At 39.4% G+C, this 14,562-nt stretch overlaps 1 protein-coding gene across 2 annotated transcripts in view; it reads left to right on the plus strand.

Moving 5' to 3' along the window:
• Nucleotides 1-7,581: 7,581 nt before the first annotated feature.
• The window catches only part of astn1 (astrotactin 1), a 195,982-nt gene continuing 189,001 nt past the window's right edge, over nt 7,582-14,562 (plus strand). For both annotated transcript variants that reach the window (XM_072688243.1, XM_072688244.1), the window contains exon 1: nt 7,582-8,336. In XM_072688243.1, coding sequence (XP_072544344.1) covers nt 8,048-8,336 — 289 coding nt within the window. In that variant the 5' untranslated portion in view covers nt 7,582-8,047. The remainder of the gene's footprint in view (nt 8,337-14,562) is intronic.

A 14,562-nucleotide genomic window follows, 5' to 3' on the forward strand; every position in this document is an offset into this window, starting at 1 on the left:
ACCCTTAACAGATGCGAAAAAAGGGCAACTTTAGCTTGTAAATTCTTCTGCAAGTGATTTCCTTATTAAATAACGTCATGAAATATTAACACAGCTCATATGTATAGACACTCCCCTGCAGGATTTATTAACGAGGTATAATCAGCTCTAATACTTATTTCATATGGATTGTAAGAACGGTTGCTGTCATATCAAAACCTCAGAATTTGTAATTTGGTTTATATTTCTTATTATTATATTTTTGAACAACCCAGCTGTTCTGCGGTGTGCATACACTCTCCCAGCATTTTATTAGAAAGGGCTGTACACCTTCTAATTCATTCAAATATCTAATCAGTTAGTCATGTGGCAGCATGGCAGTAAATACAATCATGAGGATCTTCCTAATTTTTAATGATGTGGCAAGATTGTTGGTGAAAGATGAGCTGGTTTGAGTATTGAGTAACTGCTGCTATCCTGAGATTTTAATACACAACAAAGCCTAGTTTTGCCGGACTGCCATTGGCTCCATAGATTTGTCCATGGCATTTTAACAGAGTGCAGTTTGTGATATAATAGATGTCATTTTAGATGTCATTTCATGTGAGCCTACCACGTAAGGGACAAGTAAATAGTGCAAAAACAAGTGTTTTAATTCCCTATCGTTATAAAGAAATGAAATCCATTGTGAAATCTGCACCAGAACTGCACAGTCTGCAAGGCAGAGCCAGACTTGCCTACTCATTTAGTAGACCCGCCCCTTCTCCCAGACCTAGCATGACTCAGCCTTCATTGAGTTTTACCCTGCTTTTTTTTATTGTGTAGCAGTTTAACGTTTTAAAAAACTTTCTGGGTGGAAACAGAAAATGTGCCAATATTTTATTATTTTATTAAACACTGGAGATGGAAAGACAATTTAGAGTAGAAAAATAAGATGGAAAATGGAGCAGCTTTGTCATTAAAACATATGGGAATGGGCAGCGCTACACATCATACTGCAACCAGACAGGAACCAGAATGCACTCTGATAAGAATGCAAGCTGGTGGAGCTTGTGCAAAGCTCTGGGCAATGTTCTTTTGGGAAACTTTGGGTCTTTACTTTTTATGTGGATGTTAATTTTACACATATCACCTACTTAAACATTGTTACAGACTAAGGATTCTCCTTCATGGCCATGGGTTTCTCTAATGGCAGTAGCCTCTTTCAGCAAGTTAATGCACCCAGCCACACTGCAAAGATTGTTAAGGAATGGTTGGAAGAACATGACATGTTTTTTATGTTATGGTATTGATGTTTAGTGTGTCTAACACTTGTGTATTTAAATAATTTGATGTAATTTAAAGGAATTATGAAAAAACACACAAAGCAAAGCATGTCTGGACTTTGCCTGGTTAAAATGTGGGATAGAGTTTTGTGGTCTGATAAGCCAACATTTGTCATTTTTGGTAAATATTTTTAACACTAAGTGTGTCACCACTTACCACTGCCACACTCTTCAACAAACACCATTTCAGCAGTGCAGGGAGTGTTGCAGTGCCAGTAACATGTTATAGGGATGCTTTTTCTCAGCGGGGTCTGGGCATCTTGTTAAAAGTGAAGAACAGATACTTCAAGACAACCTGCTTTAATCTAAGGGGTTGAAGCCCTTAGTTTTCCGCAGAGCAACGATCAACTCAAATCAAATCAAATTTATTTGTATAGCGTTTTTTACAACTGGTGTTGTCACAAGCAGCTTAACACAATCAGTACAGAAAAAAGACAAGAAAACTTAAGACACCCAGTGAGCAGCCAAAGGCAACAGTTGCAAGGAAAAACATCCTCTTCTGATCAGAACTATTTATAAATCATAGATAAAATTCACTTAACCACCACATTGTTCAGGTGTGTGTACTGCTCAGGTGTGCAAAATAAACATAATGTCATAATATGACAATCACAATAATCATGGTATAGTACTTAATATAATCATAGTAGTAATGGTAAGTAATGAGAGCAATGATAGTTAATGGTGGAAATATTGGTAGTGGCAGATTTAACATGGTCAGTAAGCAGGTAGTGCAAAAGAGTGTTCAGCTGGTCTGACACGGGTGGTGAGGGAGCCTGGTGGTCGGACTGGAGGGTGGCAGCTGGTCTGATGCAGATAAATGCCAAGCCTAAACAACACAGGGGTGGTTGTATAACAAAAAGATAAATGTACCACAATGGCCAAGTTAAAATCCAAATTTCAATCCATTCAAGAATCTGTGACACTTTTTCAAAAAGGCGGGCCATAACCAGATTTTGATCAACCAGAACAACCTCGAGCAAAACTGCCAGGAAGAATGGGCAAAAACCAGTTCCAAACAGTGTGCAAAACTGGTAGAAGGGTACACCAACATACTTTTTCAACAAACAGAGGTTCTACCAAGTTCTGGTCTAAAGTGGTTTTGTACTTGTGCATGCAAGAATTTTCTTATTTTTGTTTAAAGACTGGCTGACAAAAAATATACAAAATGATTACAATCTTGTTTGAACAGCAACAACTTTTATAGAAAGGATGATTTTCATCCCTTGAACTAGGTTTATTCTTTTTAAACACTTATTAGTAGGTAACTACCATAAATGATACTACTATTATGTTACAAATTGAACTGAAGTGTGAGCCCACAAATGGGCCCTAGTATTTTGAGGGGAGGTAATTGAAAATTGTTTGCAACACTTTGCTTTTAACTGGTTGGATGCAGTGCTCCACTTTCCATCTTGACCTGTTTTTTTTATCTTTCATTTTTGTATGCTGCCATTTTAGGATATGTAGCATTTGAATGTTCAGCAGGAGGCTGGTCTTCTTCCCTGGGTAATTGGAAGGATTTAACACCTTGCATTTGAGAATGAGAAAGCCTACCTAAGCTCTCAGCCAACTGGCTTTCAGGAGCTACTTACTGTCAGTGCATGTGGGAGAAAGGTTGCACCTGTTAGTAGGGGGGGGGGGGCTGGCTGCACCCCTAAACGAATTCTGCCTCAGAGAGAAAACATTAGTCATTAGTCGTAAAGGGTCACGCTGGAAAAAAAAAAAGTATTGTATCTGCTAATTTGTCAAAACTTTTTTCATGCTTTTGTGTACTTTTTCACTTTTAACTGCCATTCAGAACTGATGCTTGCCAAGTAATTATCAACTGTACACAGCTATTATATAATGTGGGTCTTTGTTAAGTGCTAACGGAACTGTTGAGTATTACAGGAAAGGTAACTAAAGTGCTTGCTGTCTTCCGTTCCCCAAGGTATATGTGTGTGTGTGTGTGATTGTAGCTGTGTATTTTGCTCATTGTATGACTAAATGTGTTCAGGTTGATGGACAGCATACAAATGTGGCATGTGTGGCTGGCTCCTGTGAGAAACAAAACACGTGTTCCCACAACAGTGCAGTCTTTTGGTTCTCAAGGTTAGATGTAGCACTTAGTTCAAGATAATAATACACATGTCAATAAAAATACCACAGAAAGACAGAGATACAAGCATAATCCTGTGTGTATGTGTATGAGTGTGTTTTCTGAAGCATCAGAAAAAATGTATAACTAAAATTCCACTGTGACAATGTCAAATGTAATACTTTGCCTGCTGATTCAAAACACAGTGAGTTTCTGAGAAAAGCAGATTAGGCTTAAATCATCATTGCAGAGTTTAGAATGGAAAGGTATTCCAGTGTCGGGGGAGGGGGGGGTTCACACGCAGTCATATATATAGATTTTATGCATATTTCAGGGCAATTGTTGTTATTAATGTTTAACATTAGTTTAATTATAGTTTATTAATGATGAAACTTTGATGAAAGCTCTTCTTTTAGTTTGTAACAATAACAAAAATGTTATTGAGTCTTGTGAGTTAAACCCAAAAGCAAATGGATTACCCAAAGAAAAAAATCCCACAGTGTTAAGATCTTCTAAAGCTTTGGATAAGAGTTGGTATGCAGCAGTCTTACTTCTAAAAGCTAAGCGCTTGTTTTATCATCTCTCAGTACTGGCACCTGCATCAAAGATAGCATAGCTTTTATTTACTTTATACACAGTAAGCGAAACCGTGAATAGTGATGTTTCTACTAGTGTAGACAGTGCATGTTGTGTGGCTATATTTTGCATGTGTATGCACAGATAAAGTACATGCAATTAAGTATAGAGTTTTATTTTGGGCTGGGTACTAATGAAATATTTAGTTGCTCTACAAGGGCTGAATTCATGTGTAGTTCATAAACTATTGTGCAAAAAAAATGTGTAAGCTGTATTGTGCAAAAACCTTAGGCATTTAAGAATGTGTATATGAAGCTTTTTTCTGTGCAGTTTTTGTTGAAAGTTTTTGTTTTACTCTAATATTAGAACAAATACAGTTAAACTGCTGATCCGTACGCCTGAATTGTTTCATCACTCCACAGAACAGAATCCTAAAACTTCTGTGGCGTGATGAAACAAAACTGGAAATTCTCAGGCCCATGGATCAGTGCTATGTCTGGACGAGGAAGAATGAAGCATAATGCGAAAAAAAAAACACTCTGCCTGAGAATACTCTATACTGAAGCATGGCAGTGGGTAATTCTATGGGTTTGATTTGCTTCTGCTTGCACTGGAAACCTGAAGCCTGTGGAGGGCAAGACGGATTCAGTCAAGCATCAGGAAATCCTAGGAAAAATACCTGCTGTAAGGAAGCTGAAGCTTGGGACGTTGGACAGTTCCCAAGTATACCTGAAAGCCGACCAAGGCTCGGTTTCAGAAAGAGTCCTGGAAGATTCTGGAGTGGCCCGCACAGTGACCTGACTTCTTTGGTGGAATTTCAAGAAGGCAGATGCAGCACGCAAACTCAAGAGAGGATATAAGTGAACTGGAGGCTACTGGCCATGAGAAAAAGGCTAAGATTCCTTAGAAATGCTGCCAGTAGTTATATATATATATATATATATATATATATATATATATATATATAATATCTGGCTAAGTGTCAAGTTTGCAGCAGGTCATAACAGCAAAAAGATGCTCTACTAAGTACTAAATATGCTTGACGATGAAGAGGTTGAATAATTCTGTGATGGCAGTAATCATTAAAAGTGATTTTGTGTTGAGTTTGGCAAAAGCACAGCTATATGATTTGTTCTTGTTTGATTGGTTTATTGCTAACAGCGGGCAGCTTGTTGTGTGATGTAATTAGAAAAATTATTATTTCTAGAATTTTTTTATTGTTTACTCTTTGCATTTACATTTTTACATTACGTTTCTATTCAGAGCGACTTACAAAAGTGCTATGCTATTTACTCAGGAAATATCCATATCTAGATTGTATAGGCTAGAGTATAGGCTTAGAATTTCACCAAATTTCTAAACATCTTAAAGATGAAATCATTAAGCGTCATTAAGTCATTCAGAGTTTGGTGTAAAACAGATTTCTTCACAGATTACTACTTCTAAATAACTCATGCCTGGGTGGAACATTGCTGAGTTTTGAGATACATTCTGCCTTAATGTCCATTTTTAAATACATGGATGGTGAAATTCAAGATGATGTGTGTAGAACTGAAAATTAGTCCAAAAGGACAGAGTTCATATCAGGGTTATCCACCATAACGCAGTGTGAAAGTGCAAAACGGTGCACAGTTAGTTCTTTCCCGGGCCTCTCCAACGTCACCCTTTATCAAACAGTTTTTTTTTCAGTGGCATTTTCTGTGGCTGAGGCACGGCAGTTGGTTATGTACCCATTTGCCTCCCAGCGCCGCCACTGATGCCAAAGAAAGGACAAGAGTGTGTGTCATGTCTGCTTAAATTCCCCCGAACATGCTGAGATGATAGGTGCCCCTGTTTGTGAGCTAAAATTGGTCTTCAGCTTTGTTTACAGCCACTCGGTGTGTACTGATGAGGCACAGGCTACATACACAGAAATACAGTAGGCACATTTCTTTTACAATAATCTGGCGAAATGAGGGGGACATCCATTTTGGTAACAGTACTTTGATTTATTTAGCAAAGCATCTGGCAAAAGCGCAGCTAAATAGTGTAGACACAATCCTCACTATTGGTATTCTAGTTCATTCATGTTCAAATCCCAACTGTGCCATGTACTCTTCTGGCCAAGATGTCCCAAAGTAACTTGCCTGGCTGCAGTTTCAGTGGCTCTGTCCCCTGTTGTTAAACCAACCATTTAGTTTAGTTTTGTTGCATGGATTAGTTTCAGTTAGGGACTGTGTTTTAAATCATAAATAACATATTCTTGGAGGGAGTGGTTTACTGGTAGTACTGAAAAAGGGGTTATTTGGTTTGTAACAATTGTTGAACCCTTTTAGGTGCTATATAGAAACATTTGAAGGTTTCTTTAAAGAACTACCTACAACAAGTTTAAAATAGAGTTTTTGTTTTAGAAATAATATATACGAAAAGACAACCAACAAACAGTATTATACTAATCCTTTTAACCCCCACCCACACCCATCCCGTCCCACCCACACCCATCCCGTCCCACCCACACCCATCCCGTCACACCCAACCACCACGTACATACCCATATGTACATATACACACATAATCTATTACTTAGAAATTCTCATTGTAAAAGAAATGTCGTCAAATCTTCAATTCCATTCAGCCATGTCCACACTGAAGCTGAATTTACTCTACCAACTCTGGATGAAGACAATTCTATATAATGAATATCAAAAAAGGAGTGCAACCAGTGTGTAACAGAAAGAAAGTAAAATGCAGTTCTATATAGAACTATTGCCTATACATTAAAGAACCCATAATTACGGGGTGTGCAGTAATTATTTGTTTAAATTTTTGGTTAGGACATCTGTCTTGAAATTCAAACTCTACTTTTTAAACATGATGAATTCTGTATCTTAGAGCTTTAACAGTCATTTTAGACTCTTCAATATACAGGACACAGCTCCCATTTTCAGTGTTTATTTACAGCTACTGATTATTTAAAAGCAGAGACTAACAAATTACACATATTTAAGACATTCATCTGCAACTATATGGGTTACATATTATGTAACACTGATTCCAATTTTAAACAGTATTGTGCATTCATACTATAACACTGTTCAAAAGTGTAATTTCACCACACCATTCACACATCTTTTTGAAGTAACCACCATACTGCCTTTTGCAAAAAGGTGCAAACTACAGACAGTAATAACTTCACAAGTGCTGATGAAAAGGCATAGGCCTTTAAAAAAGGTGGCAATGCTCCCTTCTCCTCCTAAACACTGCCCTCAAAGTTCAATTATGGAGCAGGTCAAAGCTGAAATGAGTCTTGTGCCCTCTCATCTAAAAAAGTACTTCACAGTTTGCTAAGCCTTGCTTTGGTGCTGGAAGAAGATCAAGATTTCACAAGGAGATCATTGGGGGAGTTGTGTGCTGACCTAAACCAATGTCTTGCACCTGCTTTTGGACTCAAAAGATGCCTTTGCTTCTTCGCAGGCAAATCAGAGACACTTTGGTCTGACTGAAGCTTTCATTTGTCGTTTGTTCTCAAACAGATTTCCACTGTCTCGCTTGTCCATTTTAATATTTGTCTATATCGTTGAAAGGACACATTGCTTAGTTTGTGTGTTTTTGCTGCAGGCATTTGACAGCGCTGTTCAGTTGTTGGCAGAGTGTTACCGTTTGTGGACTGGAACTGGGCTCCAGGACATGAGAAATGCGAAGGCAAATATGTGTGAAGAGATTTCAACACTATATAAACTGTGTTTATATTTTCTGTGGGCTGCATTAAATGTATGAACCATTTAGGACGAGCATTAGGCCTATTTTGATCAGGCACATCCTCCGCGTGCCATGGTGCGCTTTGTAATGGTGCGCGCACTGCAACGCGAGAAAACCCTGCTCAAATGGCTCGATGCGGACAGTCTCAGCGGCTGTGAAGCTGTGGCCGTCCATCTCCGGTCGCCTCTGAAGGAAAATCCGAGCTATCAGTACGAACAGTGACGTATTTAACCGAACCGTATGCGGATTTGAAGACGTTTTGGCTCTCGCTCCCGCTCGCGGTTGTTGTGTTTTGTTTTCCGTCTCTGAGACCAAGCGCGGGAAAAAAGCTGCTGAGGCGTCGACCAAAATGGCTCCCCGCTCGCTTCTCCTTTTCGTACCAGCTCTCTGCTTGTTTTTGGTCCTGCAAGGCGGCCAGTGTCTGAACGGAGACGAGGACCGCTCGCAGGATGCCGAGTGCAAGATGAAGAGCGTGACTGTGTCGGCTCTTCCCTTCCTCCGGGAAAATGACCTGAGCATCATGCACAGCCCGTCGGCCTCGGAGCCCAAGCTGCTCTTCTCGGTCAGAAATGACTTCCCCGGTGATGTGGTGGTGGTGGACGACCTGGAGAATACCGAGCTCCCTTTCTTCGTGCTGGGTGAGTGTTTACATTTTAAAACGTCGCCATGTGGGCTTGCTAGCTAAATGTCATGTAATTTGTTAGACAGGTTGTGAGAATCGTCTGTCCTTTATTTAAATGTGAAGCCTAATCCTTTTTCCAAAGACCCATATTTCATGTTTTATAGGTTGTGTTGTTGCTCACTGATAACAACAAACAACAACCATCACAAAACGACATTGTGTTTCCCTCAGGCCCGGCTAATGTGTAGCCAGCCAGCTGCAGTGATCCACAGCCCACTTTATGTGCAGGCTTAGCCTTTACAGTGTAGCTTAGTGTTAGACAAAGAGAGGCTTGTTGTGTTTAAAATGTGAGTAAAACACCACATTAACAACACATATGCCTTCCCTTCAGTCAGTAAAGTGAAAAGGCTGCGCTCGCTTATCAGATTATCAGTACTGACATTAAAGCCGTGCCTGTTGTTTACCTTGAAGACACAAGTCTACTTGGCCTATATTGTATTGTCTACCAGAACAAACACACTTTAGAACTAGTTTCTAAATGTTAATCTTGTATTTCTTACTTTTTCTTCTTTTATAGGACTTATAATGTATTTTACATTTACTTGCATGTACACGTTACTCAAAGCTGCAGTGTTTATATTCTGTGTTATGTCCAGCAGTAATGCTAAGATTGTTCAAACGTGTATATGGATAGATGTGATTTCTTGTGACTGTTGTTTTGGAAAACGGATTACTTCCAGACTCACTTATTGCACATAGTGCTCGTAAAGCTTCAGCTTTAAAGCCCTTGAATGCTTTACTTTTAGTGGATTTATCACCCCATCTGACAACACGGTTGCCATTAGCCCTGTGTTAAATGATGTTTTATGCAGAAGTGTGTCAGCATTGGCAGATTATGGATTTCTGCTGCCTCTACTTTCAGTGGATCACACAGGCCTTGCTCGTAAGAGCTTGGCTGCTGTCCATGGTGCTGATATTTCAGTCTGCACTGCCTGGTTGCCTGCCTGCCTTCCTGCCTGCCATTCATACGGTATTGGTGCAAAGTGAGAGCATCTTACATAAGCCTTAGCAAGGCAATCAATACAGATGGCAGATTTGTAAAAGTTTAGTACTTGGAGGCACCAGTCACTTTCTGAGAAAGGTTGTGACAGATGTGTTGGGCCTAACTGTTTTGCTTGGCTGTGGCATGGTGATGGCAAGGTTGTCATTTCGAATCACACTTTATAAGACCCTCTGAACACATTTGAGTAAGAAAGTAACAAATGGAGAAAACTCAGTATTGCACTTGCTGAAAAGCGCTGAAATGGACAGGTATGTTGGAGAGGTCTGGGGACAGTGTTCTGCACTCTGCTTTTTTTATAATGGCTGGTTTAGGATGTTATTGCTTGGTTGTTGAGGTAACTGTCTTAAACAAATGGATTGCACCTAACTGTATCTAACTTTTCTCTATTTTTAGTGCCTTGTGTAATTTGCTGTATTTTTGTTCAGATTTCTATTGAGTGGTATTTTTAAAGTTTACTTTTGTTTAGAACATCAACATAACTACATTCAAGAGTCAGAATATATTTGGTGGAGAAACAGTTTTCTGTGGCATACATACAGTAAGGCGCACCATGTGGGTTGCGTAATCAGGAACATCCCAAAAGAGTTGATGGAGATGATTAATTATTAAAACTGAAAGTGAATCTGGTGTTACAAGTGATGAATCTGAATTTTACTTCCCAATCTAAAGCCCTGGTACTCTACTAAACCTTTAATGAAAAACTACACAAGGGATAAACAGGCAGTTTGATGCAAGCACTTTCTCTGATATTTGAATGCATGAGGACCTGCATATTTATAAAGAGAAGCCCCAGGAGTTAAATAAAGTAGTGTCAGCACGTATCTGACTGGAACTTTACTTTGTCAACATTGTTTGGATGTGAGTGCATTTTAAAATTTCATATAATTTTTTATGTGGAGCATTTAAAAACTTGAACAGTGTTAGATAGACATCTTTTGTCTGAGAAAATAACTTGAAAAATTCAGTGATGAAATTTGCAGTTTCTTTTCAAGCTTGAGTATATATTGTGCACACACACAAGACAATCCTAATTTTATAGTATTTACAATATTGTTGGTACTTTTTCCACAATGAAGAAAGACAAAAGCCCATAATAGTCACTGAAATAACTTGAAACTGACAAAACTAATAATAAATAAAAAGAAAATTGTAACACCCTGAGCATGAACCACAGAAAGCTAAGCAATGTTCACAGAAGCAAAGATTAAGCATACAAAGAAAAGAACATTGTAGCAACTATGAAACATGGACTTTGTTTTGGGGCTGCTTTAGCACTAAACATCTTGAATCTGTGCAGGGTACAATGACCTCTCAAGACTATGCTGGAGCTAAATGTGCTGCCCACTGTCAGAAAGCTTGGTGTCAGTCGCAAGTCATGGGTCCTCCAACAGGATAATGACCCAAAACACACAGCTAAAAGCATCAGAGAATAGCCAAGAGCAAAGCATTATTATGTGAAATAGCCTTCTATGAGCCCTGATCTAAATCCTTTTGAACATCTGTGAAAAGAGCTGAGAGAGACAATAAAACTATGGTTACCATAGCAGTACATGTACATACACTAAAATTCCCATGGTCATGCAAATCTAAACCTTACTTGGTAATGTTATTTTGTCTGCGTGTCAAAGTATCGCAATGACAATTGTGTAAAAATGTTTTGAAATATCATATAATGTTTTTACCAGATGATCTGGACCTCAATCATTTTTGCTCATTGTGCTTACTTGGCAGGACTTGAATGAGCGAGTATGTCATTTTTTATAAAAAACAAACAAACATGTATTTATTTATTTATTTATATTTTATTTATTTAGGCCCTTTAAACATTGTCATATTTTGCTTCCAATGTCTGAGTATTCTTAAGTTACATTGTAATTGCTTGATTATGTTATTGTTGTAATTGGTGACATAAAATGGTCTTAAAATGACAGTGAAATTAGCACATTTATTTCTGGGACAGTATATTGTAAAAAACAAACAAACAAAAAAATAACTTCTTCTGACCGGCCCACCTGTGTTGCCTTTGCAGTATTTTGGAGATCATTACCTTGCTGCAGGACGAAGCATCACCCATTGAGTTTGGAGGCATTTACTGAAAATAGAGTATATAAGATGTTCTTGTACACCTGAGAATTCATTGTGTTACTGCTATCAGCAGTTACATAATCAATGAAGAGAAGTGCGCCAGTACCTGCAGGTGCCATACATGCCCAAGCCATGACACCCCCACCGCCATGAGGTTATGTTCTTAGGATTGTGGACAGTTCCTTTTTGTCTTCACACTTTGCTTTTGCCATCACTCTGATAAAGGTTAAATGTGGTCTCTGTCAACAGTACATTTTTCCAGAAAACTGCAGGCTCTTTTTATATACTTTTTTTGCAAACTGTAATCTAGCCATTTTGTGGATAGTGGTTTATGACAAATACATAACCTGCTTATTGGGGCTGTTTCTGATCTGATTGGTAAGGATGCCATCAGCGGTGAAGGGTTGGTATGGTGCAACGAGTAACGCTGCTACCTGCCAGTGAGCTACCACACCATGTGGGAGACTAGAGTTTGATTCCTGGTCTGGGTGACTATGCTGTGCTACACCAATACAAGTACTTTGGCAAGACTGAACACTTAATTGGCCCACCTCTGTAATACAATTAACCTTGTAAGACAGCTAAATGTAATAAATGTAATTGTCTTCCTTGGCCTACCAGTCCCTTTGTGACTAATGAGCTCACTAGTACTTTCTTTCTTCCTAGTGATATTTAATGTTTAGCATGTTTCTTGCCGTGGTGTTTTTTGCTAGAACGATACAAAGCGTTTACCAGCTTTAGCCATCTAACTTTTAACCAAACAGGCAGAGATGGGGTGGAGTAATGAGGTGTTGAAGAGTGTCTTATGGGAGTGACTGATTGGAGATTAGCATAAACACAGAAAAGGCTCTAGTCCAAGCCCTCTTTTTAACAGGTTTTCTCAGGCACCAAATACGCATAATAATTTTTATTATGTTCTGCATATTTCACAGTTTTGAATTAGAAGAAAAGGAAGAGAAAATTGACTAATGCACCATAACATTAAAGACTTGGAATTGAAGAAAGCAAAGCAACTTTTTAATACTAGAATAGGCTCACTTTGAGTTTACTTACACTAATTCTGTCACAAATAGATGCCAGCAGTGCTGTAGACCACTGATGTGTGAATATTTTTGACCTTCAGTCTTGAATTCCGGTTGCTGTTGGCATACTCCTCTATAATTTAAAGCACAAGCCTCTTCTACCAGAAAGCATGTTTTGGCTTGTGTTTATCTTATTCAGTGGCAGTTTGCTTGCATAAGATTTATCATAATGGCCATGATTGATTGATCATTAAATTGTGGACTCATTTTAAGTCTCAGAGATGGATGTAACCCCAGGTGCATGTGCTTCCTATCCTTCACTGTGTTGCCTCGTTCTGCTGTTATTAATGCAGTGTTTACAGAGCAGCCACTAGTATTTGAACAAGCTGTTTTAAGTAGGTACATTAGGGTAATTGGTTCAGCGGACACTTGCATGCTCACACAAACACACACCTTCAAACCCATTTAAATTACATTACAGACCCCATAATAGTTCTAGCCTACACTTAATGTGTTTATTTGTTTGTTTCATTAATTTTAGTGTCGTCATGATCAGTTTGAAAAGACACATATAGTTCATTAAAGCCTCTCATTGTTCTCTCTTTATTTCTGCCACAAAACAAGTAATAAAATATAATATTAATAGAATGGCCCTGTTCTCTTCTGCCTTGGTGATATTCCTGGCTTTTGAGCTCAGGCTCACTAGATTTGCTTGTCAGGACTGCAGAGAGAGCAGACAGAGAGAAACCATGTGGCAGTGAGCGGTTTCCATAGCAACAGGAGCTAGTGCTTAGATGGTGCCTTGAAGAGCGATGACGTTACATCCCCCCCCTCAGGATAATAAGAGCAATAGTATCCAAGTACATCTGGAAGGAATCAAATGCAAATGCAGCTCGAGCTTGCAGTGACTGGCTCCTTATAAAACCGTTGGCTGTCATTGTTTGTTTGTTTTTTTGTCGTCTCTGTTGGCATTTTACATATGATTACAGTTGACTTGAATTCACCTGTCACCAGTCACAAGTCTTTTTAATGATGGAATTTTTAGTTCTCTGAAATCCCAAATTGGTGTCAATATAAGATACTTGACATTAGAGGGTAGCATCACTAGCATGACATTCCCTCTGGAACACTCCTTTAGTCGGCTGGAGTGGCAAAACATTCTGCAACATCGCTGCGTTTAATGGGAAATGGCCGAAACGAGAATTGAAACAAGTGATTATCTGCTCAGAGGGCAACTTGGACTTGACAGCGATCCATCCAAATTACCAAAGAACCAATGATCTGTGGACGAAGATTTGTAGCCGGGCACTTTTAGGAGACTGGTTCAGGTTTGCTTTCCAGTTTAATTGTTCTGAGCTTGCCACTTTGCAACTTTACAACTAGACTTGTTTTTTTCCCATCTGTTTTCAAACCAAGAACTCGCCAAACAGCAAACGGTGAGCTCTCACATGTTTTGGTTCCAGAATTTTAGCAATCAATTTGTTTGTCTTCTCATTAGCTTTTGGTAGTCTGTTTGTGAGGAGGTGCAGCAGCTGACAGACTGGTGTACAGTCAACAACTTTCACTGGAATGTAGACAAGACCAAGGAAATGGTTGTTGACTTCAGGAAAACAAGACACGACCACTCTCCGCTCAGCATTAGCGGCTCCTCTGTGGAGATTAAGAGCACCAAGTTCCTTGGTGTCCACGTAGCGGAGAACCTCACCTGGTCCCTGAACACCAGCTCTACAGCCAAAAAAATCCCAGCAGCATCTCTACTTCCTCCGGAAGCTGAGAAAGGCCCGTCTCCCTCCACCCATCCTCGCCCTCTTCTATAGAGGGACCATAGAGAGCATCCTGAGCAGCTGCATCACTGCCAGGTTTGGGACCTGCACAGCCTCTGACCGCAAGACCCTTCAACGTATTGTGAGGACAGCTGAGACGATCATCGGAGTCTTTCTCCCCTCTGTCATGGACATTTACACTGCCTGCTGTATCCGCAAAGCAACCAGCATTGTGGATGACTCCACCCACCCTTCACACAGACTGTTCTCCCTCCTGCCATCAGGAAGAAGGTACCGCAGCATCCGGTC

Source organism: Salminus brasiliensis, chromosome 9 (genome assembly GCF_030463535.1).
Source record: "Salminus brasiliensis chromosome 9, fSalBra1.hap2, whole genome shotgun sequence".
In the NCBI taxonomy this organism is placed as follows: Eukaryota; Metazoa; Chordata; class Actinopteri; order Characiformes; family Bryconidae; genus Salminus; species Salminus brasiliensis.